Below are 26443 nucleotides of genomic sequence, written 5' to 3' on the forward strand. Positions count from 1 at the left end.
GTTGACTGCTGGGTACCGTGCCTCCTGGGCTCCAGAAGGGCGCATTGTGGGATCGCAGGGGCAGCGACGCGGTTAGAAGCATTGGAAGTACATGCAGTGTGTCGGTTAAGCAATGCCTAACGCACGATAATACTCATTTTCAATATTAGCAATGCATATCAGGACTTTAGGATCCCAAGACCTAGCCATTCACGCTTTTAACTGCCGCCGTGCCGCGCACTTCAGCGCCACTCCGGTATGATAATTACTTGTACACGATGGAGTGTTCGCGATGACAACCAGTTCACCCACAGATCGTTTCATCGAAAGTTCGTTACATTGACAGCTCGAATTAGCTACTTTTTCTAATGAGCCGCCTATTTGCCGCCGGTAGTCGGCAGCGGGTCCCAGTGATGTACGCGCGACGAAATTTCCCTAAGCGTGCTGTCGATGAAACGAGTCTCGACGAAACGATACGGACCTGAATATTCGCGAGGGCGAAAAGTCTCGTACATGACGGAATGTTCGCTTCTGTGGATCGTCACTTTATGGATTTTATTGCGAAGCGGTTTGCGAACAATGGGGGAAACGGTGGCCGAGCCTGCTTGCGGGTCGTAGCTCGCGGAGTAAAAGCTTACGCTGCAGAACCTAGGGATCCGGAGTGCGGCCCCGCCCCTGCCCCTGGGCGAGCATAGTACCGGCACGCGTAATCGCTACTGCCTGATGCATCTTTGAGACCTCAGGCTAGCAGCCGTACTTAATGAACCACGTCGCGATACCTCGCAGACCACCCTCAGGCTGTTAAACAACTCTCAGACGTCCAATTTTTTTTTTCTTTTTTGCTTCTGTGTAAACAATGCGCCATATGCAGTTTTTTTTAAACCACGCTGCTGAATGCCTATGTTGCACAGTGACAGAAAAAAAAAAGCGATAGAGCAGGTTGTTCTCGGCGAACAGAAGTATTCTTTTTGCTGTGCAACACACAAGCAGTTTCCATTAATGCCAATTGCTAGCACAAATTCTGTTCAAAGGCAGTGTTTAATGAAAACTGACCCGTATGGTCACAAATGACGTAAACACCTTATTGAATAGCTCTGTGAAGAAAGACATGAACTGTGCCAAATCAACAAGAACAATTTATTGCAAAGTAACGTATTGTTGAAGACAGTTTCTCCACTCTATCTCAGAAGTCAACTATTCATCTTGTCCTTATACAAAAGTTTCCAAGCATTTATTGTTTGTTTTTTCTTCCAGGATCTGTGCCCTACGTTCATCCAAAGGAAGTGTCAATCTGGGAAGACAATATGAAATCATGGCCACCCATAGAAAAGCCGGACATCATCTTCTACTTGCTTCACTCCAAGGCTTGCGATCTTCAGGAGGTTAGAGCCTACAAGAGCCTTGATTCGTATAATTACCTGTCAAGTGGCCTGGTGGGAACTGTGCTTGGTCATCGAATAAGTGACCAGTTGTGCTACCTCAAGGCAGAAGTGGGCAGGTCACAATCCTTCAATGCTGCACCACACAAGGCGTGGGTATGCATGCATTCCACTGGCCGGGTGGTTACAGGAGGCTGTTCCTGCATGGCAGGACAAGCGAAGGTGTGTAGCCATGTGGGAGCCATTTTGTGGAAGTTAGAACACGCTTTTACGAACAGGATGACCGGCACATCTTGCACTGACGAAGCTGCTGCCTGGAACCGAGGCACAAAACGTAATGTAACTGCAGCAAGCCTAGATAACATTTCGTTTGGAGAAGAACAAAACTCAGAAATTCAGGGGACTGTAGATGGGATTCGGTATGAGACGCATGAGGAGCACCTTCAGCACATTAAGGAGGGCCCCCTTGCTGGGCTCATGGAGATCTCGGGGACCTTGTTTCACGAGACATTGATGGCGCCTCCACGAGACCCTGCACCCCCTTTAGCGGTTCAGTGCGATACAATGCCTTCACTCGATCACAGCAGCCATGAAGATGCAACGACCCTTCCCAACAGCTGTTCCGCCTGCTCAAAGGCATACAACGAGCTTGTAGCCATCCATGCACCTGCCATGGACCTACTCTGCAAAAGAACGGCAGAGCAAGGCAACTGCACACTCTGGCACGAGAGCCGCCGCATGCGGTTAACATCGTCCATGATAAAAAAGGTACCTATGAGGGCATCAACCAACCCTTCCAAAGCTGTGCAGGACATTCTTCACCCGACTTTTCGAGGGAACAAAGCAACCGAGCATGGCCGCCGCAGCGAACCCAAAGCTAGGAGCAAGTTCATGCACAGATACAACTGTGCTGTTCGACAAGTAGGACTGGTGGTCTGTCCTGAGCTGCCATGGCTCGCAGCCAGCCCTGATGGAATCGTCGATGAACTTGATGCTCTTCTGGAGATAAAGTGTCCTAATGTACCAAACTGCTCAGCGTTACTAGAATCTGGAACCTATGATGTCCGCAAGAATGGCAATGGGGTTTTCGTGCTGGACCCCAAAGGAAAAAATAAGTACTACCACCAGGTTCAGTTTGCGATGCACTGCACTGGCAAGCTCGTCTGTCACTTCTATGTGTGGTCCGAGGGTCACGACGAGGTTGCAGTTGTGCAATACAGCAAGGACTTTATGAACTGCCACCTGCCAAGGGTCAGAAACTTCTACTTTAAGAGCCTTTTGCCGGCATTTGTTGATGACACCAACTCTGGAAAGATTTCACTCTCAAATGTGTACAAGCAGCTTGCACAGATGTGATTGGGCAGGTCAGTGTACTGTGTCGTTTTGTGCAATACAATGTGTGTGATGCTTCGCTTATCCATGGTTTTCAGTGGTATTGATTGAGTAGTTTGTTATTTCACCATGGCTTATTACTTCAAAATCTGTAGTTTGTTATTTCAACATGGCTTATTACTTCAAAATCTGTAGTTTGTTATTTCAACATGGCTTATTACTTCAAAATCTATTATTTAACACAAGTCAAGCCACTGTTTATTAGCCACAACTGGCTGAACTAATCTGGGCCATGCTTGTACAACAGTTTTCAGGTAAGAGGGGAAACAAGAAATTAAAAAAAAAAAAAACAGTTTCAAGCACAATGCTGTGACTATGACAGGCCCTCTAGCTCTATCCACACAACACCTTCACAAAAGATAATGAAAAATATGTAATCTTGGCAGATGTGCAATCGTTAATACACAACAGAAATACACAGTTGACTCTTGGACCTGCGTAAGGTAGCGGTAGGAACATGCCCGAAAAAATAGTAACACATTACTAAAAATAAGAACAGACAAGATTGCGGAACTGAACTTGGGTTATCTGACAAAATATTGCTAGCCACTTTTACTAGAAGGCGTATGCGCATAGCATTTGGAGTCTATGCAGGGCGTGTTTGTAGCTTGGGTTTGAAGGCCATTGTGTTATGCGAGAGCATGTAGTGTTAAAGTATGTTTCAAATGTATGAATACTGAATAAAAAACACTCACATAGTGTAGATAAATGTAATCTAAAGGAACTCTGGGGCAAAAAAAGCAATGCAAGAAGTGGCAATTACAAAAGAAAAGTTCCATGCATACAGTTTCGTAGAAGTTTCAATTGCTTCTAGGATAGAGAAGTGATAACTCGGAACTGGTATGCCATGCAGACCTCACTGCTCCAGAACTCTCAAGAAAAAAGCTCACTTCTTGATCAAAGGTCCCTTTAGGTTGCATAGCCCTGCACATACATAGACTATCTCATTTGCAACCTTGCGATGCTGGATGGGCAGTGCCTGTTTCAGAATCCTGTAGGATTTGATCCTATTTATTGCCCGTTCTACATGAATGCGAACAGACGCAATCCTTCTGGTCTCTGTCACTTCTCGTTCTGACAGCTGAAGCTTCCCTCGAGTAAAGGCTGGCACATTGAGTACTACACCCTTTGCTTCCATTTCGGGATCGAGGGAAAAGCCCCTGTCGGCCATCACCTGATCCCCGTGTTGAAAGTAGGAAATAATTCCCGAGTCTCTCACAATATGCTTGTCAGACGCTCGTCCACCGTACACCTTGGACACAAACATCACTGATCCGTGAGGTGCAATAGCCACCAAAAACTTCACAGTGTTGTGGCCTTTGTATGAGCTGTAGGTCTGTGCTCGAGCGAGCAATTTTTTTGGTCGCTGCAAGAACACCTCAGTGCAGTCCAAAATGCAAGTAGTGCCTGCAAAACCATTCTCCTCAAAGGACTGCGGAACATTCCTGAAGATTGTCTCTCGAGAGAGCCACACAACAACATTCCTTAGGATCCGCCCAAGTGTGGCAAGCATGGCACGGAAAATGTTGCCTACGGTGGAAACTGAAACCCCAAACCTCCTAGACAAATCGCCATAGACAAGGCCCAGCCTCAACTTCATCAGAGTTAGTAAAACTTGCTGCTCTACTGACATCATGAAGTTTGTGGTCGCAAACTCTGGTACAACTTTCACCAGCTCCATAAAGACATCTGCATGCAGACCGGTGTAAAAGAAAATGTCCCGCGCCTCAATGCTACGACCACCATGAGGACCAAACGTCGCAGTTGGAGCAGTGGGCCTCGAGTAGGCATGGTCGCAAAGACACGGGTCTTCCCACTGGATCCCCTGGTGGCACACATCCGGGCGAACTTGGCCGTGATCAGTTGTCTGTGAACAAAATCAGAGTTTATCAATTGAAAAAGTAGGCTGCTTCTGTTGGAGAGCAACTGAACAATATTCAGTACAAAGAGATATAGCAACTATCGAAGTGGTGCAAAAATGAAAAAGCCTGTGCTTAAATTGTCTCGAATCATGTTTAATAGTCATAGAAGTAAAGTAACTAGTTTAAAGAGGCCGTACAACAGATGGATAACAAAAGATTCTTTGTTTCTGTGTGTTTGTTTTTATTATTTAAAAATAAAACATATTCATGTGTGTTGCACCCCTCAACTTTAACACTCTCTTCCAAGTCACGGGTGAGGTGACGTAACCAAGGAGGACAAAGAGGGGAGCACTGTACTGAAAGTAGACCCTTTCCGAAATTGCTCTTCGCAACCATGAGACGCTGCCCTGACGATGTTCAAAGATGTTGGAAAATGTGGCCAGCAACAATGGTCAGGCAACGGGCAGCCATAAGCAACGTTACTGGAGCAAGCTCGGTTTCACAGCTCTCCATTCTCACCTGCGAAGCCGAGTGGCGCGGGCGGCGGTCACGAGAACTAACGGTGCTGCAGTCGGATCTTGCTGCTCGCGTCGTCTGCTACAGCGTTCTCTGCTACCGCCGCGTTGAGAGTTAAGCTAGAGGTTTGGCGTGCCCCGCAGGAATATGGTTTTAGCTCTGCTATTCCGCCCTATGCAAGGGATGAAACCCTGATCATTTATTCATGCTCTTGGCTTCGACTGTGCCATGAATAATCTTATTTTCTTTCTTATTTTCTCGATCACCCCGTCCCCTGTTTCTTTAAAGTGACAACCTCCTCAATTTATGCTACTCCTCATTTCACTATAAATCAAAGCTCAATCGGAGCGTTTGGGCGTCTATGGCAGCCAGTGTACCACCAAAGAAAGATTGTTTAAACAAGCTTTAGCATTGCTGAGGCTCATTGAACTGCTAAGGCGGCAAGACTACAAGGAGCCACTCTCCGAGGTTGCTTGTACAGAGCTCCCCAGCAGTGCCGGCGTCTCCATTGAAAGCTATAAAAGCAGTTACTGGCAATGTTCGGTAGGTAGTCATTTTGCTGGAAGTACTTGGGCTGTAGCTTTACATATTTTGGTATATGAAAATGTTCCCCTTACCACAAAAAAAATGCAAATTGGACGTTTGGGGGTTTAGACAGCGCGAGGTCGGTCTGCCAGGTATGGCAACCTGATCCAAGCCGTCGCTGATCAATTTAGTCACTGCAGTACAACTGCCAGCCTGAGACTACTATCGTGCATCACACAGTAGTGATGCGCATGCGATTATGTTTGTTGCATTCAGCAGATCATGCTGCTGCTCACATCAACTCTAGCTTAACTTGAACCTACCGTGTGCTCAGCAGCAGTTGGTTGTGACGTCGAGACCGAGACGTTGACCTGCTCGGCGGCTTGCGTACAGTCAGTGACCTGAAAGGAACGCATCAGCTTTGCATGCTCAGAGCGATAGATTACCACCCAAGATATGTTTATCGCATTCAGCAGATTATGCTGCTGCTCACATCTACTCTAGTTTAATTTGAACCTACTGTGTGCTCAGCAGCAGTTGGTTGTGACGTCGAGGCCGAGACGTTGACCTGAAAGGAATGCATCAGCTTTGCATGCTCAGTGCGATAGATTACCACCCAAGATATGTTTATCGCAGTTAGCAGATCATGCTGCTGCTCACGTCAACTCTAGCTTAACTTGAACCTACCGTGTGCTCAGCAGCAGTTGGTTGCGACGTCGAGGCCGAGACGTTGACCTGCTCGGCGGCTTGCGTACAGTCGGTGACCTGAAAGGAATGCATTAGCTTTGCATGCTCAGTGCGATAGATTAGCACCCAAGATATGTTTATCGCATTCAGCAGATCATGCTGCTGCTCACATCAACTCTAGCTTAACTTGAACCTACCGTGTGCTCAGCAGCAGTTGGTTGTGACGTCGAGGCCGAGACGTTGACCTGCTCGGCGGGTTGCGTACAGTCGATGACCTGAAAGGAACGCATCAGCTTTGCATGCTCAGTGCAATAGATTACCACCCAAGATATGTTTATCGCATTCAGCAGATCATGCTGCTGCTCACATCAACTCTAGCTTAACTTGAACCTACCGTGTGCTCAGCAGCAGTTGGTTGTGACGTCGAGGCCGAGACGTTGACCTGCTCGGCGGGTTGCGTACAGTCGGTGACCTGAAAGGAATGCAGCAACTTTTTATAGTCATTGCAATAGAATAGTGCTAGACACCACATCCTATGCATGCGAAGTTCAAGCTCTGAAGCTAATATGACTTCGTGTCAGGCACAACCCCTGTGGCAGCGCGGGCGATAACAATTATATTGCAGTGGGTCAACTTACAGCTCCAGAGCTAGCTTGTGAGGAGAGTCTTTGCTTCTGCAACGGAAATCACATTCGTTGAGGTCACATACTAAAAGCGAGAATCTACAATCAGCCATGCAGACGTTTACCTTAGTGATCAGCGGTTTCTCACTTGCGTCACGCACCAAACGGCGTCTCCGAACGACAACCTGTCAGTGCACAAGCGTTTAGGGCACACTGCGTGTATCAGAAATGGGACTCTATTGCGATTAGTGGCATATTTACCTTCCGCGCATACCCGAGGTTAAGCTGCGGCACGATATCCTCGCCCGTCTTTTTCCCAGTCACGAAATGCGCCGAGCACACCTGGAATCAGGCACGAGCGTTACGCAAAAGATCACGACAGTGATAAAGATATGTCGAACTCACCCGGGTGTGTTCCGTAGGCTTGAAGTCCTTGCGGTTCAGCGCGGAGAGCCACTTTCTTTTCAGTTCGGGATCCTTGGGGACACGGTGGAACTTAACTATCCCACACTCGCAGGGCGTTTGCAAGTGAGCAGCGCACAATTGCTGTCTCTGATTGTTCCTCTTGCGATGATTGTTCGAACAACCGAAAACAGCGCAGTGCACTCCTGACGACCTTGTAGGATTATTCATCGTGCACTATGGACGAAGTGACGGAAAAGAAGGCGCACCGAGGAAGAAACTTTCGAAAAGGCGCAGACCCCACGCCAAGCAACGAGCGTAAAGTCAACAAACGGCACAATGTTGCCGGGAAGTGAAAATGCGGAGAGACGTCCCCGCTAGCTGCGCCGACGGGGGAGAGAACGCCCTGTTGGAGAGTGCGCGTCGTTTCGGCGCGCGGTTCGAGGCTAAGACGGAACGGCGCTTGCAAACGTCTATAGTTTAAGATAATGTAAATAACATTTTTTGGTGTGGGTGGTAGCTCACAACAGATGCCAAGACATATTCAGACTGCGACACCTCAAGCATCACAATGCCGTTCGGTAACCCCCCCTGCCCCCTGACATACTCATACTCTGTCTCACAAGTAGGGGAGAAAGGGCGAGCACTAAGAACATTGGAGAGGAGAAGAGGTTTATCTTTTCTTCCCTTCGTAGTGCTTGCCCTTTCTCCCCTTGGCCCGCACTGCCTTCACCTGCACTGCAAGCAACTAGTGGGATGAAGTACAATAAGGGCCACACTCTGGTCCCGTTACGTTTACCTTCGGTTTTACTTCAGGGATGGTTATTTCTGTGCTTGTTTCGTGCACATACATTTTCCAGAACCTTTCTGGGGCTGTGCGACCCTAAGGCAATACTCGGCAATCCCCGCTTTGTACACCTCTGGTCTATAATAATTTGGAAAAAATGTTTTAACAAAGACAGGAAGCCAGGAGTTTCAGAGAAGATTTGTGTTCACATCACTGTGTTCTTGTCTAAACTTGTTAATGTAATTCTGCTTGTTTCAGAAAATAACACTGACGCCACTTGAAGCACAAGACCTTGAGAAGAACTCGCGGAGGCAGCGCGACAGTGCTACCTGGCTTCAGGCAAGGCAGTACCGCCTGACTGCATCGAACTTTGGCACCGTACATCGTCACGGCGAGTGGACAGAGAAGGGACTGGCAAACCTGACCTCAACAAAGGATTTGTCCAGGGTTCCTGGCATCCGGTGAGCGTAGCATTTCAAAATCAATTAAGCAAATTCGCAGAAACAATGTTTTGCATGTTGCATGACCTCCCCTAGGTTTCTTTGGTCCAGAAACTGTTGCTAATGCTATGGGAGAGCTTTCTGGGGGGACGAATTCAGCTGCCAGTAGATTGTACAAAGCCTACTGGGAGAGGCAGAGAAATGGTGCCTGGAACATATCTTCGACCAGTATGTGTACCTAAAGCCGCTCGATAAAATCCATGCTTTCTGTCAGTTTTAATAGTACAGTCATTCATTGTTCTGTGAATGTGCGAGGTGCATGCCTTAATGAAATAACATGGCGTTTTGATAGCTCTGGCAGTGCATTGCCGTTACTTCTTTCCAAGGGTTGTTCAAGATATATGTCTCGTGCATTGGCACCCTTGACGCTGCTTGTAAAAGAAACGCCGATAAAAAAAAAAAAAACTCGTTGAGCGGCTTTATGTGAAACCACGTCTTTAATTCTGGTCCCTCGATTTCTGCCTGGTGACGTCAGAATTGAATGTACTTTTCCCCTATTGCAACACTGGTGGTAGTACACCAGCAGTGTCATGTTATAACAGGTTATAACAGTTGTATCCTGGCAGGCTCTGCTGCCTGCCAGTCGAGGGAAACCTCTGTTGCCACAAGTTGGCATGCTGCAACAGATACCTTTGTACCCGCTATCCTTCTTCACCATATTTTTTTTTACCAATAACTGCCACAATCGTGACACTCGACAGCCTGAACCACCCGCTCCTCTCACATAATTGTCCGACATGAAATAGTCTTATTTTCATACTGATAGAGAGAGGCCCACAGCATGCTGTCTTAGGTCTTTCATTTAACAGTATTTTATGCCTTACGATGAAAAACCAATGGTTCTGTAGTGGTAACTTCTAACGACGTGCTGATCTAGTTTGAAGAATGAAATAAACATTGTATATTACTTAATTTGAATTTTTTGTATTGTGTATCTACTTTTTTTAGGTATGGGATTGTCAACGAGCCTAAAGCACTGCAACGCTACGAGCACGTTTTAAAGAGCAGGGGCCGAGACGTCCATCTGTCGAGTGCGGGGCTGTTCGTGGATCCTGACCAACCATGGCTCGGAGCAACTCCAGATGCAATTGTGTACGACGCGACAGAACAACCACCATGGGGATGTGTAGAAGTAAAGTGCCTCTACTCCTTGAGGAATGCAGATTGTGACACACTGCTCGCAAGTAACATTAGTGTTGCTTTTGACAGCTCTAACCGTCCGCATATCAAGACAGAGCACCCCCACTTTGCTCAAGTGGTAGGACAGATGGGGGTAACAAACCTCAAGTGGGTAGACTATGTTCTCTATGAGGACAACATCCTAACCATTCAGAGGATCAGGTTTGACAAGAATATTTGGGAGGACATAAAAGAGTGCTTGGACAACTTTTATTTCACTACTCTTCTGCCATACTTTGCAGCAAAGTCGTAAAGAGAAGCTGGTGAAATTTACCGGGCCCCCTTAAAGGTGCACTGAAGTCATTTTTAAAGAAGGTAATTTTTTTTTGTTATATAATTTGCAAGGTGTTAGCTACTTTATATATCAAGTTCTAGTATACAAAACTGCGGTCCACATTCTCTGGCCCCAGGAAAGTCGTACAATAAGCATAGATCCTAAGCAATTTTATTCTAACTCGTTTTGAAAAGAGTCATACGCACACATTCTGATGACTATTTTCTGGCCGCAGGGGAAGCCATCGCTTGCAATTGGCCGACAATCGCGTTCGTCAACCACGCACTCTGAACAAATATCCCATGAGAAAGGGCATGTCGGTGATCTTTGAGAACGTTTTAGTGGGAAACAGGCCAAGCAGGATTGTAATTTTGGGGTTTTAGAATCCTTAAAGGGGCCCTGCAAGGACTTTTTTAGTGGTTTTTAATTTGCACCGAACCTGAGCACACTGAACGTAGTAATTTAGTGCAACTTTTCTTTTCTCGAAATTCCCTTTATTTTAAAAGTTATAGGCAAATTAAAATTACAAAAACAAGCAAAAAATAACCTCCTCATGACGTCCTTGGTTGCTTGAGAGTGGTCGTGAACTAAAGGAGGGGTAGTGAGCTTATCGAGCGCTCACGGCTGCCGCACTCCTTGTGGACGGCGCGAGAGGGCGCCACTAAAGCATGTTCTGGATAGGCTGTGTGCAGCGGGCAGCTGGAGCGGCTCTCATTGCATTCGCTGCGCGATTAAATACTAATTCGGCATGACACTTCATTGGCCACAAACGACAGGAAACACGGGGTAAAGATCAGTTCAGAATGGGAGCCACTTTGCGCTGCCATACCGCGAAACGGCCAAACCTTAAGACAAAGCTTCTCGCCGAAGGCCTTCGGAACGCTCAGAGCCGGTCGGATCCTCCTGTCCATATGACCGCAGTGCCACCGCATTCATCCGGGACCTTTCCGTGTCGACGCCTGATCCCACTACTGCTTTCTAGTATGCGCCGCCTTTTCCACCGCTTGGTGGCGGGTATGTCGACGGGTTATTTCTTGTTTCCATACTTTATGAACTGCATTCGTTTCTTTTCTGATCTAAAATACTGAACAAAAACTACTTTCATAAATAATTGAAACGGTTCGCACCACTTATATTTTGGGTTTCGACTAAAAAGAAGCTTTTAGCGGCTCTGACCAGTAATAAGCCCAGGACCAAAGACATCACATTTTGCGCGCTTTCGGTACCGCGGGTCGCCCTCGTCGGTGGAGGAGGTTTCCGCGTCGTCCGGTTAAAATATGACACACTGATATTTAGTTACTCTCTCCGTGCCCGCTGTTTTGCCCGAACCCCAAGAGACGTGGAAACCGCAAAAAAGGTAGACGCTTAAATATGATTCAGGGCCCCTTTAAAGTGTGTAGATTGAGTTATCACCATAAAAAGACTATCTCAAAAATGACTTCACTGCCCCTGTAAAGTTTGTACATGTAAATATTTTTTCTTTTGATTTTTGTAAGTAGAACGGACTTAAGGCTGCTCAGCCTTAAGCTTCTGTTTCAATTCTCAATATTGATTTGTACAAATAAACAAACAAACATGTATACATTGGCTCAATCCACTTCTTTTAAAATAGAGGGTTTAAGGTTGCTCAGAAGAGCACAAATAGTCCACATCTGGTTAACTATGGGACCAAGAGAGAGGGGAACAATTCTGTCAAATATATGATAAGTCTTAATGCGCTGGATTCTCCTCTCTACGAGAATCCGCAAAGAAGCAATGTCCGCCGTTTCTCGCACCTCTGCAACACTGAACTGTTGCTTCGTCGGAAACGGTGGCAAGTTCAGTCCAATAACTTTCTTCTCCAAAAGACCTTTGATTTTAAATCCCTTGTCAGCCATGACTGTGTCACCTGGTGCAAACTCTTGTTCCAGAAACCCACTTCTGATCACAAGTTCTCTGTCTGAAGTTGACCCAGTGAAGAGCTCTGAAACAAAGCTCACAAGTCCGTTCGGTGAAATTCCAATTAGTCCCTTGAGAGTGTTTGTCGATTTATATGGAGAGTATGTTCCCGACTGCAGAACCAGAGAACTGGAGACTTCGCACCGAACTTCAGTGGCATCAATAATCACCCGTGTTGTTGGATACCGTGCCTTAAACTCCTCAGGCATGGTTGAGTCTACAATATCACGTGGTGGCCACCATGCCAGCTCCGACAGTCGGACATAGAGCAGGTTAACCCATGTTCCAAAAGCCCTCGACACAGTGCCGGTAGAGACGTTGAAGATGTGTGCCAGGTGCATGTGGAAATGACCAAGTCACAGCTTGACAAGCGTCATGAAAAGCTGGTCCTCTTGAGATAGCTTGTGCCGACGACCTCTTGCTTCCCTACTTGGGTGATCCGGATTAGCACCATCACTTTTTGAGGCTACATACAGCAGTAATCCTTTAAAATGACCGTAGCTTTGCAGGCCAGTGTAGAACTGGATCCTGCTGTCGTCGTCTTTAAATCTTTCTGCCGAAAATGTCTTCTTCCGTTTGTCTGCCTCGGACAATTTTCTTTCGAGCTCTTGCATTTTAGCTGTGTGTTCATTCTTCAGCTCCTCGTTCCTCCGCATTAGACACACTACTTGTTCCTTTGCTCGTGCAAGGTCTCTTTTTGTTGTGCTCAGGATGTTGCTGTAGTTCAGAAGAATGTTACATTGATCCTTTAGCTTGACAAGCTCTGCATCCTTTTCTTTCAGCTGCAGCTTCATCTGAGTCAATTCTTCTGTGCAGGCACAGTTGCATTTGCCTTGTGTCAAACTGATGCTTGCAGGTGCATCTGTGTTCACCGCCCAGCCTGGAACTTGGCTTGTTGACGTTCCTACATCATTTAGGTCTGGGTGAGATGCCATTTCATCGCTGCAAAACACATCTGTGCTGTTTCGTTCGAGGAATTTGGTCTGCATGGGGTTGTCGGTTGGGAACCGGTCGAGGCACGACTTTCTTGGTGAATTCAAAAAGAGAAGGCACCGCATTTTCCTTCAAGTACTGTCGTCCCCTTGCCACATTGGGGACGAAGCTGTCCGGCGTGAAGTGCCTTGAGCACACCTTGGTTGTTTGCTGAATGCTGAAGTGTGCACCAGGGTCAATTCTGATAGCATGGATCCACTTCCATTGTAGTTTGTTCCCAGAAGGAAACTTGTGGAATGTGACCTAGTTCGAGAAAAGAACTGTAATTAGAGATGTCCAACAATCACTCAAGTCACCCGTAGTTCACATATGCTGTAAATGTTGCTAAACCTTGTTTACTAATACGAGGGAAGCAACTGGCTAAGTTGTACTACACTTCCTAAAGCATAATAATGTGCTACGAGTTTAGTATAAATCATTTTCTGAAATTTTTTCTTCACTTGTTTCAACCAAAAACCTGTTGAACTTGGCTGGCGTGAGCCGTTGGACCATCTCGTCCGCAAGGATTTGCACGTCGAGCCACGAGGAAAACAGGTCGGCAAATATGTTCACGTTCTCCGCTTCAAGATTTTCAATCGCAGAGGCTTCTAGAATGTGCGTCCTAGCGTCAGCAGTGACTCCGCATCATACGCTACGCCTTCGGGAAACGCTCTCGTTCACAGGCACTGCACATGCTCCTCGCACGAAGTGATCTGTCAGTGCGAAGTTTTTTGTATACTTTCGTTTCACCTTACGACGTGCCGCATCTAAGAGCACGAGCTTCTTGTTCTACGGCGCACCTCGGCAGCACGAGCTCGCGCTTCTAGCCTTCGCTACAGCACATTGTTCGCTCGTGATCCATTACTGAAAACGATTATTGACGTTAAGCGTACCGCGCCACCGGCAACGGTGCAGCGAACTAGCTCGCACGGGCTGTTCAGGTGCGTGAAACGCGGGTGAAAAATCGCGTGCGCGCCTGCGCACGTGGGTTTGTTTAGAAACTTCTACGGCTTACCTTTTTGCTGTTCTCGTCGCGGTAGCCACGCTGGCGGCACAGTGGCACACAGCACGTTTCAACCATCGTCTACCGCAATGTAACACAGCCGCTGACACGAAGCTCGGCGCAAGGCTCAGCTTGCGAAAGTCTGCGCGCGGCGAGAGATGCCGGCCGGCGACAATCCTGCGGCGTGCGTCGTCTGCTGCGACGACCTAAACATGGCGGCTGGTCGTAGTTCCTGTGCGCGGCACTAGGGGCGCCCTTATACGCAAGGGGTCTATTGTGACTGCAATTTCTTGTCGCATCATTTTTTCAATGCATTTTCTAATTTTGGTTTTATTTAATACTCTTAACTGATGCTGTTCAGTTACACTAGTTTTTTCTCTTCTCTGCATAATTGTTCTTTTGTCTTGAAAAATAACACATCTTGTTGCTTTTATATAAAGAAATCTGCATTTTTTTTCCTAAGAAAGGGAAAAATATGGGTCTAATTGTTTTTTTTACGGAATGGAAAGATGTAGTATTTCAGTTTTTTTTATTTACGTTCCACACTAAATAGATGGCACTACCAACTGCCACTAGTACAAGTGATCTACTGTAGATAGGTGTCACCATCAGCCACCATTTGGCCCGTGCCCGCATGCCAGTCGCCCCGGGCGTTTGAGCCCCATGTTGTTGACCCCTTATAAAGAAAGTACGGTTTGAGAACTCCAAAGTGTCAGGTGCCTCTTTCTTTCCGGGGCTTTCTCACACCGCTGCGCCGTTCACCACATCTCATTGGCATGTGAGATCTCGTCATTTTACCGCACATGGGCCCTGCTTCTTATATAATTTTGTCTGTTTTCCTTTTTCCGAATCACAACATGCGCCTCTTTAATCAAGATATTTTTGGAAGATGCATGCGGAGAGCTCGGTCTCTACTTCCTACACAGCCAAGCTGCCCTGTTCCATGCGACTGTGCTGCAGATTGAAGGTGACTTGAAGACTGCCATCGAGGTCCACAAAGCCCTAAACCAGCTGCAAACGAAAGTCCAGGACAGACTGCAGCAGGGATTTTTGCCGTCAAGTGTGACCTCCATGATTACTGCGCTTGAGGAACAAGAAGTTTGAAGAGGATCGGTAACAGAAGTTAGGAATTTCTATCAGACATGCCTGTCGTACCTCGAGTGATAGTGCAACCAGTTGTTTGATGAGATCAGCGGTCTCTCCTAAGCCTCTCTCGACACAGCACCACTTTGGGACGATGTTCAGAAAAGTGCTCAAGTCATCACTTTAGTCCAGCCACGTCTGTTTTGAGGAGAACGCTTTATTTGATGAGGCATGCAACGTCTCTTGTTATGTCGCGGTCAAAAAGCTGGAAAAATGAAAGAGCCAGAAGGAGACTGGTTGGGAAACTATGGGTGGAAGTGCTTCAGTATTTCATAAAACAAATGATGTGCCTTGCGGCAACATGAAGGCAATCATTGAGTACTGCTTGTGTTTGCCAGGTACGAATGCACAAGTGGAGAGGGTGTCTTCGTTGATCAAGATATGGATTGCAGAGAATAGACAGCTTCAAGTGGCAACACTCAAGGCACTGCTAATGCTCAAGGTGAATGTGCACATGACCTGCGAACAATACCATGGACACATCAGCAAAAATGGACTATTAAAAAGGATCCATTCTAGCAAAAAGCATTAGATGTATATACTGGCTAAGAGGAAAACAAACTGGAGGGAAAGTAATGCTACATAGTGTGGTTGAAACAATAAAAAGTGTGATTCATTAACGTTAACTATATGTCGCAACTTTGAGCCGCCCCCCGTCCTGCTTTGGGGTCTGAGGAATATGATCACTTTATGCGTGCACGAAGAAAGGCAAAACCAAAGTCGTGTCGTTTTCGTAAGCATGCGCGCACGCGGCTGCATTGGCCGTGTACGGCTTTGGACGGATAGATGAATGAATCGAGCAATACATAAGTATGGTTTCGTTCTGAATGCTTTTTCGTGCGTTTGCTGGCTATATCCCTAAATTTTTTTCAACCATTAAAAAGAGTCAGTAGACTTTATTTCTTATCAGGGAATCAGCAGACAGCATGCAAAACCGGTAGGTCTACTGAGAAATCACTAGACCTGGCAAAACTTGGCAAATTTCCCCACACCAGCTCCTCGGTAAGTAGGTAAGTAAAGGTGAACCAAGACTTTTTATAGATAAGGGCGGGTACTCTGGAAGAGTGCCTCTGGTGTCGTAATGAAATAGTTTTTACCTTATGAAAGTTCACTTCTGAAGTTCACGGCCGTTGAGGGTTTTCATGTTGCAGCAAAGTCACTTCCACATCACCACGCGGCGCTCTTTGTCTTCCGTTTCCCTCCCCAAGTCCCAGGAACCGTTCCAAGCTGCAGCTTGAGGCATTTTTCCAGGTGTGTTCGAGGCATTTGCATTGGCTGACGATGTGGTTGATACGATAGTCTTTTTCCTCTCCGCATAGTGGACAGGCTGGGTCGTCCCCGTACAACTCGCACATCTGGCCCTGGGTCAGGAGGCAGCCCGTTCCTGCCTGGAAAAGCAGGGCGCTTTCTCTGTCTCCACTTTGCCGGCGGTACGGAGCTAGGTCACTCTTGTGCTTTCGGTAGAACTCGAGGCTCTGTTTCTTTTGGGTTGCCCTCTGCCACTGATGGGTTCCGGCCTATGTTACTTCCTCACAAATTGTTTTGGTCCATTCTCTCTGTCCGTGGGTGCCTGTTCCCTGGCCTTTCTCCCGCTGAATTTGGAATCTGGCATTTAGCTCCTTTATCCAGTTTTTTTTTATTCCCTTGTACCTAATATGGTAATTCATCCTGCTCGTGATGCTTTCCGGCAGGAGGAATTTCAATCTTCCCATGTAGTGTACCTTGGACCTCGCCTTGTTTGGTGCGTGGACCAGCCCATCTCTCCCGTGATTGCTGCGTTCGCCATGCAGCCGCTTCTTCCCAGTAGCCACTTTTCCAACTCGTACTGGTGTCGGTCCAAGCCTTTTATCACTGTCACGGCCACGCTGTATGTGAGCGCGTCGTTGGTATATGTAACGGCTTGGATGGCGAGCGTTGTCCACAAGATTCTGTCCACCGAATATTTTTGTATGAATGTCTGGCCAGACGCCGCACTATCTTTTTCAAAAGGCCGGTGTGGATGATGAGCGTGGTGTTCAGGCCTAGCTCCGCAGCCACCACTGCTGCACTTACTTCACCCGCACCCTATCCCGGAAGTGGAACGACTTCCACCCTCATCTTTAGACACTTGCCAGGGGTATGCCTTTTTGAATTGGAATCTCCTACCACCAGCACCCGTCTCTGATGTTCTGGGCTCCGATTTTCTCTCTTGGGTTCTCTTCAGTGGCTCCAGTTTCCATGTGCCCTTCGGTTGTGTGGTTGTCAGTTCTGTTTTCTCCCTGGTTTTGCTTAAAGTCTCCAGAAGCTTCGCTGTGTGCCATCGATCATGGCGCTCACTGCTTTATGTGAAAAAAAGATTTGCATCAGTTTTCTTTTGTAAAAGGGCACCAGACCTTGCAGATTAAAGTGTTGGAAGTCCAAATAATTGCACCTCCAAAACCGTCTAACGCACGCAATAAGCACAAAACGATGGTTCACATAAAAAAAATAGGCTGAGTCACTTCAGTAGATTTTCGTGCAATTTGAGTGGAAATCTAATGGAGTTACTTGAGAAAAACGGTTAAAGTGCAGGCGAGCTGGTGTAAGTTATACATGATGATTGAAACCTGAGACTGTGGTTTGAAAAACGGAAACTTGTGAAGTAGGAAGAAAAAGGGGCAGACAATGTCTGACATTGTCCCTTTTTCTTCCTAAAATGTGAACCGAGGGGGTTTACAGTTTAGGGTTGAAACCGACACCATCACAGACTTTTCTGTACGAAATGCACACAAGGCCGTATCCCCTCACCCACACCACCTACAATGCCCCAAAAAATTTATAAACACTCCCACAGGGTGAGAATTTTGAAGAAACCTGTTCATGTGCATGACAAAGCCCACTTGCACCTGTTCCGTTTTGCAGATATTTCTGAGTTCCTAAATACAAGGAGATTTTAGTATTTAGGCCAAAAGCTACAGTTAGCTTGCCAGTTGGCACATACACAATATGCACGTAAAGATGGGAACAAAACCATAGTTTATTAAAACAGCAACTCTTTTTGTTCATCATTGTTTGAAGAAATGTAGGCAAGTTAAAAAATAGAAGCGGTTCTAACGTAATATTGAAGAGGCACTTTAGAGCGCATATAAAAGGTTTATGGGCATCAAACTGATAGTTTTCTGTAAAAGTGTACAGATTTAAAGAAAAGAGAAAAAATATGGAAAAAATATATTGATATATTTTGAGATTTTGTAAGATATTTCACAGAATCATGACCCTTTTAATAACAACTTACTAAAATTTAAAAGAAATCAGCCACTAGCTAATAGAAAACGGGGTGGTTTTTTTATGTACGTAACAAAGCACCAGTCTTAATAAAAACAAAGTAATCAACACCATCCATCCCCTTGTTGCTTGCACTTCATTGTGGTAAATCCGAAAAAACGTATAACATTTGTGGTGTTTGTTTCTCATTGCTCTTTTTTTAATCCAGGCTTCAACTCTCATCCAGTGAAAGAAAACAGTGTATACACATCACTGTGCCGTCTTGATCTCTACCTCCCAGGCTTCCACAAAGCGTCCAGCAAGACGGACCACCGGTGACAGATCACCAGGACCATCTTCCAATACAAACCACACAAATTTCGACCAAGAATCCCCAGAAATCAAGCGGCTGTGCATGACCAAGGACCTACAGTCGGCTAAGAAGAAAATCCACGTAATCAAGACAATTCTGAAAAGAAAAGAGCAAAAGATAAAGGACCCCAAAACCCTGGTGGAGGGCCTGAGGGATCAGCATGTGCTCACAGACGAGCTCCGACTAAAACTGGAAGCATTCGGGGAAATACCTCAGGAGCTGCTCAAGGGATTTGAGAAGAATGCCACAAGGAAATTGTCCGGCAGGAGGTACAGTGAAAGAACAAAACAGTTTGCTGCCACCTTACACTATTACTCTCCACAAGCATATGACTATGTAAGCAGACTCTTCCCTCTGCCCTCCGTGAGCTCCCTCAGGTCCTGGCTGAAGGTGTTTGGGGGGTGGCCTGGGTTCACCCGAGAAGCACTGGGAGAGCTCCAGCGTCGGCACACAACGGCAAGCTGGTTCGCTACGTCGATCTTGGCCAAGTACTGGGACCGCACGAGTCTGACGAGGTGCCCATGGCAACGGAGGCCCTGGTCTTCATGGCGGTGGGCCTTGCATCACCCTGGAAGATTCCCATTGGGTACTTCCTCACGAACGGAGCATCAGGGAAGCTCCTCAAAAGCCTCCTTGAAGACGCCATTGCAGCCGTTGAAAAGTGTGGCCTCCATGTCAAGGCCATGGTTTGCGATGGACTTGGGGCAAATGTTGCCATGGCAAAGCTGCTCGGGTGACGGGTCCACGAAACAAACTACGAGAGCCTCCAGCCAATATTTGAGCACCCGACCCGACCCACCGAGGAGGTACACTTCATCTTCGACGCTTGCCACGTCCTCAAGCTTCTTCGAAACCTCCTAGGCGACAAGCAGGTGTTCAAGTCAGCAGTTTACGAGGTAAGTATATGGAATGGTTTTGCATTTCTATAATACGAAAGTGTGATTCTGTCACAATGGGGAGGCCAATGTTAAAGGTGCACCAAAGATGCAGCCAACCGTAAGCCGCTGTTCCGAAAGCAGACGGTCGTCTGCTATCGGAACGGCGGATTACTGTTGGCTAACGAGCAGTATTGTCACCCCGCCGTCCGCTGAGCTGGATTATGCGCCGCCCTCCTTCAGCGGAAAGTTCCGCTCAGGAAGGGGCGTGTTCCAATCGTAAATCACATTTTTAGTAGAAGAAGGAGGGGAGTGGGAGGGCCCGTCATCCTCTTCCTCAGGAGGCCGCCAGGCCTTGGGCTTTGGCGACGTCTTCGGCCATCTGGATGATCCGGAGTTGGAGATCCGGGTCTGAGCTAAGCAGTGCAGTCTCCCACTGCTCTGGGGTGGTAATGGGAAGGGGAGGTAATGAGCTGGTGTGTTTTTGGGTACTTATCAGGGGGCACACCACATGATGTGGTGAAGATCGGCCCTACCTGAGCATAATTTACAATCTGCTGTATATAACCCGGGATACAGGTGACTGTATGTCACTGGGTTTGGGAATGTGTGCATTTGTAAAAGGTGCCAAGTAACCGATTGCTTTTTACATAACTTTTTGTGAGTGGCGGGGTAATACCCCCTGCTCTGTCCGTTGTGTTGTAGGTTTTCCTTGTAGGACTTCATCCAGTCCCTTACTAAACAATAATTTTTTTTTTGGGGGGGGGGGGGTGGAGGGCCTCAAAATTCTGAGTTTGTAGGATAAATCCGAATTGACCAAAATTTTACCCGCGGGTGTTTTTCGGAGTTTTCCGGATTTATCCTAAAACACGGAACCCTACTTATGGGTCGTCAATAAGAGCACTGTGCAGAAAACTGTGGTTTTCTGTGTCATCCAGGTGCTTCGACTTGTTAAACTCGAGGAGCCCTGTAGCTCACAGCTACAAGCACCCATTCAACACAGCCAACATCGAGGAGAGGAGCCGGACAATGGAGGCGGGTCGGCAAGACCATCATGCAGCTGGAGCTGCCCGACGGCGAACCTGTGGTCCTGGGCGGCAGGGCATGTCTGTGATTGCATTCGCCTTCACACTCAAGAGCGTGGAGAGCCTCGCAAGCCAGCTGCTAAGCAGCGGCACAGTCAGGTTAGTGCAGGAGCAGAGCAGATGCTCTTCTCTATTTGCTTTAGAGTATGTTTTATGTTCTCAAACAAATTGTCTTCCCGCATGTTTCACTTTCTCAGCTACCTGTGCTCCTATCGAACAAGCCAGGACCACCTGGAAACGTTCTTCAGCTGCGTGCGGCAAAGGGGTGGGTGGAATAACAACCCGTCAGCAGCCCAGTTCCGGCATGCCTACAGGAAGCTGCTGGTGCGCGCTGGCGTGCAGGCCCCTGCCTCTGCCAACGTGGCTGCAGACCTTGAGGGTGAAAGCCTGACCATCAGCCAGGAGACGATCGACACCACCGCTGACATTGAAGATGACGAAGATGCTGACCACCTAGCCATAATCTATGAGTTGGGTGAGGCTACCTTGTTCGAGTTCTCCTCAGAAGTGGTTAAATACATTGGAGACTTCGTCAGCCGGCGACTCACCAAAACCCTCAGCGGTCCATCCTGCATCAGCATGCTGCTGGATGACAGCGTGGCGGGATCCTTATCACTCTCAAGAACAACGGGGGGCTCGTGTACCCCTCGGAGCTAGTCCTCCAGCTCCCGCAGGGAACAGAAAAAGTCTTCAGAGCAGTAACTGGGGAGGCAGTATGAACGAGTGTAGCTGTGCTCACAGTGCTCTCCTATAGAGCATTTTATGAGAGGCATGCACACAGTTTTTGTAACGAGGTGCATGTCCACGAGGAGCCAATGCATGCGGTGGCACTTGCCAAGGAAGTGACACGATATGCTGTGTTAAGGCTTCGACACCTTGCACGCAACATCAACCAAAGATGTCGTGGGGCGTATGTGCGTCACATCTTGACCAAGCAAATCTTTTTTCGTCACCAATAACGTACATCGTTAGCTGGGACATGGGAGCACGTGGCACCAGCTATTATAAGAGTACTCCAACGACCCGGCAAGCAACTGCAGCTCATGCACATTGCTTGCATTGAAGTTACACCCCGGTCCGTTAGAGTGCTCCAATAGTACCTGATGCCACACGCTCCCTATAACTGTTATTAAGCTATTATATTATTGGTGATGAAGGATGATGTTTTTTTCTTCACTTCCTTGAAATTCTGAGGTGCTCATAAAAGTGAAATTTTTCTACTGTATTTTTATTTTTACTTTTATTTCGAATCTTCATATGATGTACTTTAAAACTTTTTGTGCTAGTGCAACCTCAGTCACTGCTCTGAAGAATTTTTGCTGTTACCAAATGTTATCAATTTTAGAGAATATAATGAGAGGGAAGTCAAACTTAAATGCCCAGATTTCCAGTAAAGGGGACACACTTGAAAAAGGCAGTCATCCCCAAATGTAGTGTCTGTTCGTATTCCTTCCAGTTTCGGCATGTTATCTTTTACCTGTGAGTGTCTCGTAAGGACAGTCTGCTGACCTTTTTGCCCTATGTATGTCAGTTCGCTCTGAAAAAGTTGTTTTTGTATCCAAGCTGGTCTTTCAGTTTTTGGTTTTTTGTTGTTGTGTGTGAATATTCAGATAATGCAATGTTGGTCAATTTAAGTGATGCGACATGTCTGTATACACTGTAGATGAGCAATTTAGCCGATGCAGTACAACCGCTAGCCTGGGGTCCTTAACGTGCGTCACGCTGTTATGTAACACAGACTTGTGCCGGTACAATGATCATCTAGGACTAAACGGGCATGGGGTGGGGATTGAGCCCGTATTAATGGCCATAGTAGTGGTTGTCACTGCTGAGCTTACACAAACAGCAAGTCTCCGTAGTGATTAGGAGTATGCGTTCCACACCTTCAGGACAGTCGCCCTCGGCAGACTCCAAGGGAGAAGGGAGTGATGGGGTGGGGTGAGGGGGGGGGTTGTTTTGAGCCCGTAAGCAACTGTAAACAAGGCACACCAATGAGCTCCCAGTGAAGTCCAGTGAATACCTCTTATGCACCTCCATTGCAACAGTTGTTAGGTGATGGCCACATAGTTTAGCTATGGTGCCTGGAGTGCGTCTCCGACTGGTGTGTTTACCGCGTCCAAAAAAGTGGTCCCTCGATTTCCGCCTGATGACGTCATAGAAGTGTCATGCTGTCGCCAGTTGCGACCCTGGCGGCGTCCCACCAGCTGTGGTGTATGTAGCAGATGCCTGTTCTGCTGCAGGTCGCTTTCCACTGTGACAGTTCACGGAAGCTAAAGGAGCCGGAGTTGGGACGCCTAAAGGGACGCCGTGACGACAGCGACACTCACGTTCGCTCGAGCTTTTCGCCAGCATTTCTACGGCCAACCGCCAGGATCGCGACAGGCAACAGCATGACACTCGCGTCATTTGTTGCCACATCGGGACCACTTTAGATGTATGGGTGGGATAGGACGCTAAACACACCAGTCAAAGACCCGATCCAGGCACCATAGTTTAGCTGCACACTGTTTGTGAGCAAACCAACAGATTAATTTATGATAATAAAGTTCCAGATGTTTGGGTGTCAAAACTAGTAGCACCAGTGCAAAGCATGATACTCTTAGCTCTCGGTGTTGGTTTAGCTTTCGTTACTGCTATTCTTGCCTTAGGAGTGTATGTGCATACATGGATATTTGCAGTGTATATGTTTGTGTGGATACAATTTCAGACAACACCTGTTCGCTTTGAAACTTCTTTGTGTGTTCAGTAATTATATCATTATACCGTCTTTCCGTTGCTGAGAGCCATAAAAGAGTGTCGAAATCACCAACGGTGTTGTGTGCCAATCATTCTGCAAATGTATGCATGCTACATCACGGCCGGACTGGAAGCGCGCGCTCTCTTTCTCTTCTTACGGCCTTTGCAATTGAGGCAATCGCCACCTCCCGCCGCAATTCGCGGGGGGCGCTGTCACCTCACCCCTGGACTACCCTACCCTTTGTCGTTTGCACAAAGCGCGTCTGACAGTGTATCTCAATGCTGTCGCAACTTGCGGCCGAGATTTTTATAACCTTTGACACCTGATCCTTACGTTTAGACCCTCAGTCACTATCTAATGCGCTTCTGATGAGCCGAAAACGGTGAATATTCGACGCACATCTCCGAGATATTCGGGAGTAAAAAGTAGTAAGTAGAGACAGCGAATGCAATTGCGGAAAGACTATACTCGTCTTTACCTCCAGGACATCTGTTGCAACTCAAGAACAGGAGGAGACACACCCCGTCTACATGGAGGAACTTTAAATGATAATTAATTCGTACACTCTCGTGAAATGTAAGCAGGCCCAATCTATCTATTGCCGTGGTCTCCATCATCATTTCATAGGCCGCACATGAAGTCGGTCAGCATGCTCTGGACGAGGGTGTAGTAGTCTGTACAATTTTCGCACAGTGCATAATACAGCCTAAAGTGCTTCCTCGAGGGCTTGTGCACATACCCAGCTGATTTTTCGTTTATGTCCGTGACCGTATTTGCATGGTTAATCAGAAGTATTCTGAGAAACCGTTGCCAAAACAACAACCAACGAAGCTCGAACACCAGCGCGAAGCAGCTCGAAGGGACTCCGAGTGGGGTGAAGTGGGGTGAGGTGGTTGCGCCCCTGGTGGCAAGCAAGTGGACTGCATACGGAGAAAAAATGCCATTGACTCCCGGGCGATTGCAAAGGCCGTAAGAAGAGAAAGAGAGCGAGACGTTTTGCAGCAGCTATGCATGGGCGCCGCCATAACCGACCTTCAGTTTTTGTTCCCTCTTATTATCTTTATTTCACTTGATCATTACCATAGCAGGAATGGCTTTTTCTCATGTTAGATTTTATTGTATCCTTCGCCCCAGCATTGGCCTCTGTGGAGGCTCGGCAATGCCCTTTTCAGCGGCTCGGTATCTCGGCAAGACAAGAGAAGGTCAGCAATGGCGGCTGTAATTGGCACGTGTGTAAAGCATCTATACATCGATCACTGGAAAACGAGCGTGAACGGCATGTATGCTGAGTACCCAGAGAAGCTTGGTAAAACACCATTCGTTTCACTCATGTGGCATGCAAGACGAAGGTATGGGGAGTAAACTTTCAGTGTAGCTTAGCACGACACCGACGGTAGCAAATATACATATGCCACCTAGTCTATAACTTACCTCAGCTTTCGCTGGACCTGTTCCACTTCCACAATTTTTTCGTTGCTTTCAGACTTTTCACCCAATCCAGTCGGTCTCGTCTTGGACGTGTGTTGACTGTCTCTTGATCATTATCCAGTCGGTCTCGTCTTGGACGTGTATTGACTGTCTCTTAGCCCTTTAGCACCAGAAATAACAAGACATAAATTCCGACGTGCTTTTCTTTCGCAGAGCAGTGGCGATTGTAACGAAGTGTTGACATATTTATTTGTTCAACATTTCTGTATATTTCCAGTTTGGGGCCCCATTGATCCGGCCACAGTCACTTTTAGTTTCGTTTCCGTAATTTGAATGCTATTAAAGCTTGAATAATCCCCAATCACTTTTTAATTGTTCTTTTTGCTTAAATTGATACCTTGTATTGACATATCATACTGTACACCAGAGACCAGGGCCTCAATTTTTGAGAACGTAAACATCACTCAGTAATAAAAAAACAGTAACTGAATAAATTACACTTTTATAATGTGAATAAAGCTACATAGTACCCGTTACGAGTAAAGAAACGTCGCTAATTTCTATGATTCCCTGGCGACGAGAAAAATATCACATACGTTTTTCATAGGAATACACAGGAAGACTGCAAAAGTAGACTGCATGCTGTCTGCTTCAATTTGCCTTCGGAAGTCCCGTAGGCACTAGCGCCAGTCGAGCCTCTAGCGTTTATTGTAATAACTCTATGGGTGTGAACATACTCCAACAACTTCTGGTTAACAATCAAACCCTTTCTACCCCACAGCGCTCGTTATCTACGAAGGGCATTCATAACGTTTCTGTTATTATCATGAAGGAAAAGGGATTCAGCCTTGAAACTTGGGGTAGGAGTATAGTCTTTACATATTTTCCACTTAAAGTCACACACTCTTGCCGGCAATGGACAACCTGCCTGAGGTCTTTGTTATGGAAATCATTTTGAGTCGTCAGGAACGCTTCACTTCAGCAATCACTTGGCCCTCGTCGGCCGCTCCGTTCTTTGTCGTCCAAGCTTGATTGGCCACACTGGAAGCGTCTGCGCCATTTTACCAGAATGTCATAAACTGGGCGTTCACGAACACCGCCACCAGTTCGGAATGAATCTCATTGGCAAATAGAGAAAATGGATCACTGCACGTGCCTCGACTTTCCCGACGTGGGGTGCCATTTTTGTTCCGACGCCCTAGCGGCATTCTCGCGGTACTATAGCACGCAATGTTTACACTGTATTTTGGGCCGGTTGGTTCATGATCACCAAAAAGGCGCCAAAAAAACTCAAGGACGAGGTAGTGGACAGAAAAGAGCACACTCGCAACACGCAATCTCTGTGATACCAGGCACCGCATAAAATACACGGAGTGCTGTCTACGAAATTCCAACACCATGCTGCAGACGGGAAGGTGCTTCCATGATCCTGCTCGTGAACACGCTGCGCCAACGAACGCCATTCCATGGGGACATCTTGCCACTCATTGTAGTCGTTACCCATGTGCCCCGTCATTTGGCGACACCAGGTTTCTGGCTAGATACCCGGATAGGGTTTCTAG

At 47.0% G+C, this 26443-nt stretch overlaps 2 protein-coding genes and 1 pseudogene across 2 annotated transcripts; 2 read left to right on the forward strand and 1 right to left on the reverse strand.

Annotated features, from left to right (window-relative positions):
* Nucleotides 1–9729, forward strand: part of LOC121832951 — a 53941-nt pseudogene extending 44212 nt beyond the window's left edge.
* On the reverse strand, nt 3027–7998 carry LOC115325905. The gene is made up of 10 exons (XM_029986631.3): nt 7369–7998; nt 7225–7305; nt 7089–7148; nt 6979–7014; nt 6735–6812; nt 6538–6615; nt 6341–6418; nt 6174–6221; nt 5977–6054; nt 3027–4617 (listed from the first exon to the last, which is right to left on the reverse strand). Exons 1-10 carry the CDS (start codon nt 7594–7596, stop codon nt 3637–3639), a joined length of 1746 nt encoding a protein of 581 aa, XP_029842491.2. The 5' UTR covers nt 7597–7998; the 3' UTR covers nt 3027–3636.
* Nucleotides 9658–20996, forward strand: LOC115325907. The gene is made up of 4 exons (XM_042287961.1): nt 9658–9744; nt 18685–19652; nt 20570–20815; nt 20914–20996. Exons 1-2 carry the CDS (start codon nt 9715–9717, stop codon nt 19615–19617), a joined length of 963 nt encoding a protein of 320 aa, XP_042143895.1. The 5' UTR covers nt 9658–9714; the 3' UTR covers nt 19618–19652; nt 20570–20815; nt 20914–20996.
* Nucleotides 20997–26443: the final 5447 nt, after the last annotated feature.

This window comes from Ixodes scapularis, unplaced genomic scaffold, assembly GCF_016920785.2.
Source record: "Ixodes scapularis isolate PalLabHiFi unplaced genomic scaffold, ASM1692078v2 PGA_scaffold10__122_contigs__length_95168666, whole genome shotgun sequence".
Lineage (NCBI taxonomy): Eukaryota > Metazoa > Arthropoda > Arachnida > Ixodida > Ixodidae > Ixodes > Ixodes scapularis.

What these genes read in the sequence shown, in the direction of transcription:
- LOC115325905 (XM_029986631.3), bottom strand. Translation starts at nt 7,596, where the DNA reads ATGAATAATCCTACAAGGTCGTCAGGAGTGCACTGCGCTGTTTTCGGT. An exon ending in AGAAACCGCTGATCACTAAG is followed by an intron (nt 7,015 to 7,088) that starts GTAAACGTCTGC and finishes TTTCCGTTGCAG; the next exon opens with AAGCAAAGACTCTCCTCACA. An exon ending in CAACTGCTGCTGAGCACACG is followed by an intron (nt 6,222 to 6,340) that starts GTAGGTTCAAGT and finishes CATTCCTTTCAG; the next exon opens with GTCAACGTCTCGGCCTCGAC.
- LOC115325907 (XM_042287961.1), top strand. Translation starts at nt 9,715, where the DNA reads ATGGCTCGGAGCAACTCCAGATGCAATTGT. An exon ending in GCAACTCCAGATGCAATTGT is followed by an intron (nt 9,745 to 18,684) that starts GTACGACGCGAC and finishes TCTACCTCCCAG; the next exon opens with GCTTCCACAAAGCGTCCAGC.